At 33.7% G+C, this 1,590-nt stretch overlaps 1 protein-coding gene across 1 annotated transcript; it reads left to right on the top strand.

Annotated features, from left to right (window-relative positions):
- Window positions 1-55: 55 nt before the first annotated feature.
- On the top strand, window positions 56-1,575 carry LOC109592530 (uncharacterized protein PB18E9.04c-like; the record flags this gene model as incomplete). The annotated part of the gene is made up of 4 exons (XM_020007959.1): window positions 56-247; window positions 302-658; window positions 765-1,133; window positions 1,261-1,575. Coding segments are annotated over 4 exons (1,233 nt in total), but the record flags the coding sequence as incomplete, so codon positions are not given.
- Between the last annotated feature and the right edge of the window lie 15 nt (window positions 1,576-1,590).

Consider the following 1,590-nt stretch of genomic DNA (forward strand, 5'->3'; position numbering starts at 1 on the left):
GTACCTCCTAATTTTGTTGAAAATCTTACTAATGTCAGATGGACTTATGATTTAGAAGCATCTCAAGATGTGACCAGTGAAAACAATGATGCTACACTAGTACCTGTTGTCAGAATTGGAAATATATTCACTAGTGTACTTACATTTGATCCAGTGAAGACAACTGATGCTAGACAATATTACTGTCAAGCAACAATTATAGTATTAGGCACTGTAGATCGTACTAACAGAGATTTAACTGTTCAAAGTTAGATTTAATTATTTTTTTTATTATTTAAAGCGCTTTATTCTCCTTACATAGTACCTCCTCCCAGTGTATCAATAGTTGCTGATCCTCCAACTGGTCCAATATATGAGAGTACAAGTTACGTACTAACCTGTACAGCTACAGTGAACACTACAATAGTGGATACACCAGTAACTGCTAGTGTAGTATGGACTGATCCTAGTGGTAATGTAATACCAATTAATGAAGCAAGACGTCAAGTGATACCTCCAACTGATAACAGTCTTGTAAGCATGCTATTGTTTCAACCTATTGATACTGGTCTTAATAATGATGGAGGAACATATACCTGTCAAATGATCATCAATTCTGGTAACTCTTTAATAGCATCAAGTCAACCTACTGATACTACCCTCCCTGTTACTGTTGAAAGTAAGTTATAATGTAATGAAAACTGCACTTCATCATTCATCATTCTCCTTCACATTACTTATCTTTTGTCTCTTTTTTATCATCCCTTTACTCTATTTCTTACCAGGTCTTCCTTCAATGACAGTAAATTTCTCATCAGTTGGTTCAGTTGAAGTTGGTCAGAGTCTAACTATAACATGTACCATAACAACAGTTGAGAGATTAGTAGTAACACCATTGATTACTTTCTTTAAAATGAATGATGCTGATATGGAAATGCTCTCTAATTTAAATAGACCATACAGTATCACAAGAGATGATACTGGTTCAGTTACTAACTATACTCTAATACTGGATCCAGTGAGGTTTGAAGATGCTGGAATGTATACATGTTTGGCTGAGTTTAATGTAACTGGTTTTAATAATACCAATGATCCTAGCACTGCTACTTATGATTCTCAAGAGGCTAGTGATGCCTTTACATTGAATGTTGACTGTAAGTTAAATTAGAAATTGTGTAAAATATGATGCTATATTTACAAAAGTGTTAAAATTATAAAACTTTTTTGATATAAATAATGTGTTTTTATTTTGTAGATTTATTTTTTCTACTCTAATTGCAGGTACTATTCTACCCTTTGCTGCTACATCTGTAACAACTATTCCTGGAACAACAAACGCTAATATATCCTTTATAATACCAAAAACTTCTTATGCAAATGAAAATTACAGTATCAGCTATACTCGACAGCAATTTCAGGCAACACAGAAAGTTTCAGGGACTAGGATGAGTTCTAGTTCTGTTGATAAACCTATAATGATATACATAGTCTTGACTGGTCTTGAGGAAGGCAATGCTTATCAGTTTACAATTGATTCTAGCAACTGTTTAGGTACAACCCACACTGGAGTAATGAATTTTACTACACTGACGGCATGTAAGTCAGAAGACT

The sequence above is a fragment of the Amphimedon queenslandica genome, unplaced genomic scaffold, assembly GCF_000090795.2.
Source record: "Amphimedon queenslandica unplaced genomic scaffold, v1.1 AMPQUscaffold_4867_Cont23157, whole genome shotgun sequence".
NCBI classification, from domain to species: Eukaryota; Metazoa; Porifera; class Demospongiae; order Haplosclerida; family Niphatidae; genus Amphimedon; species Amphimedon queenslandica.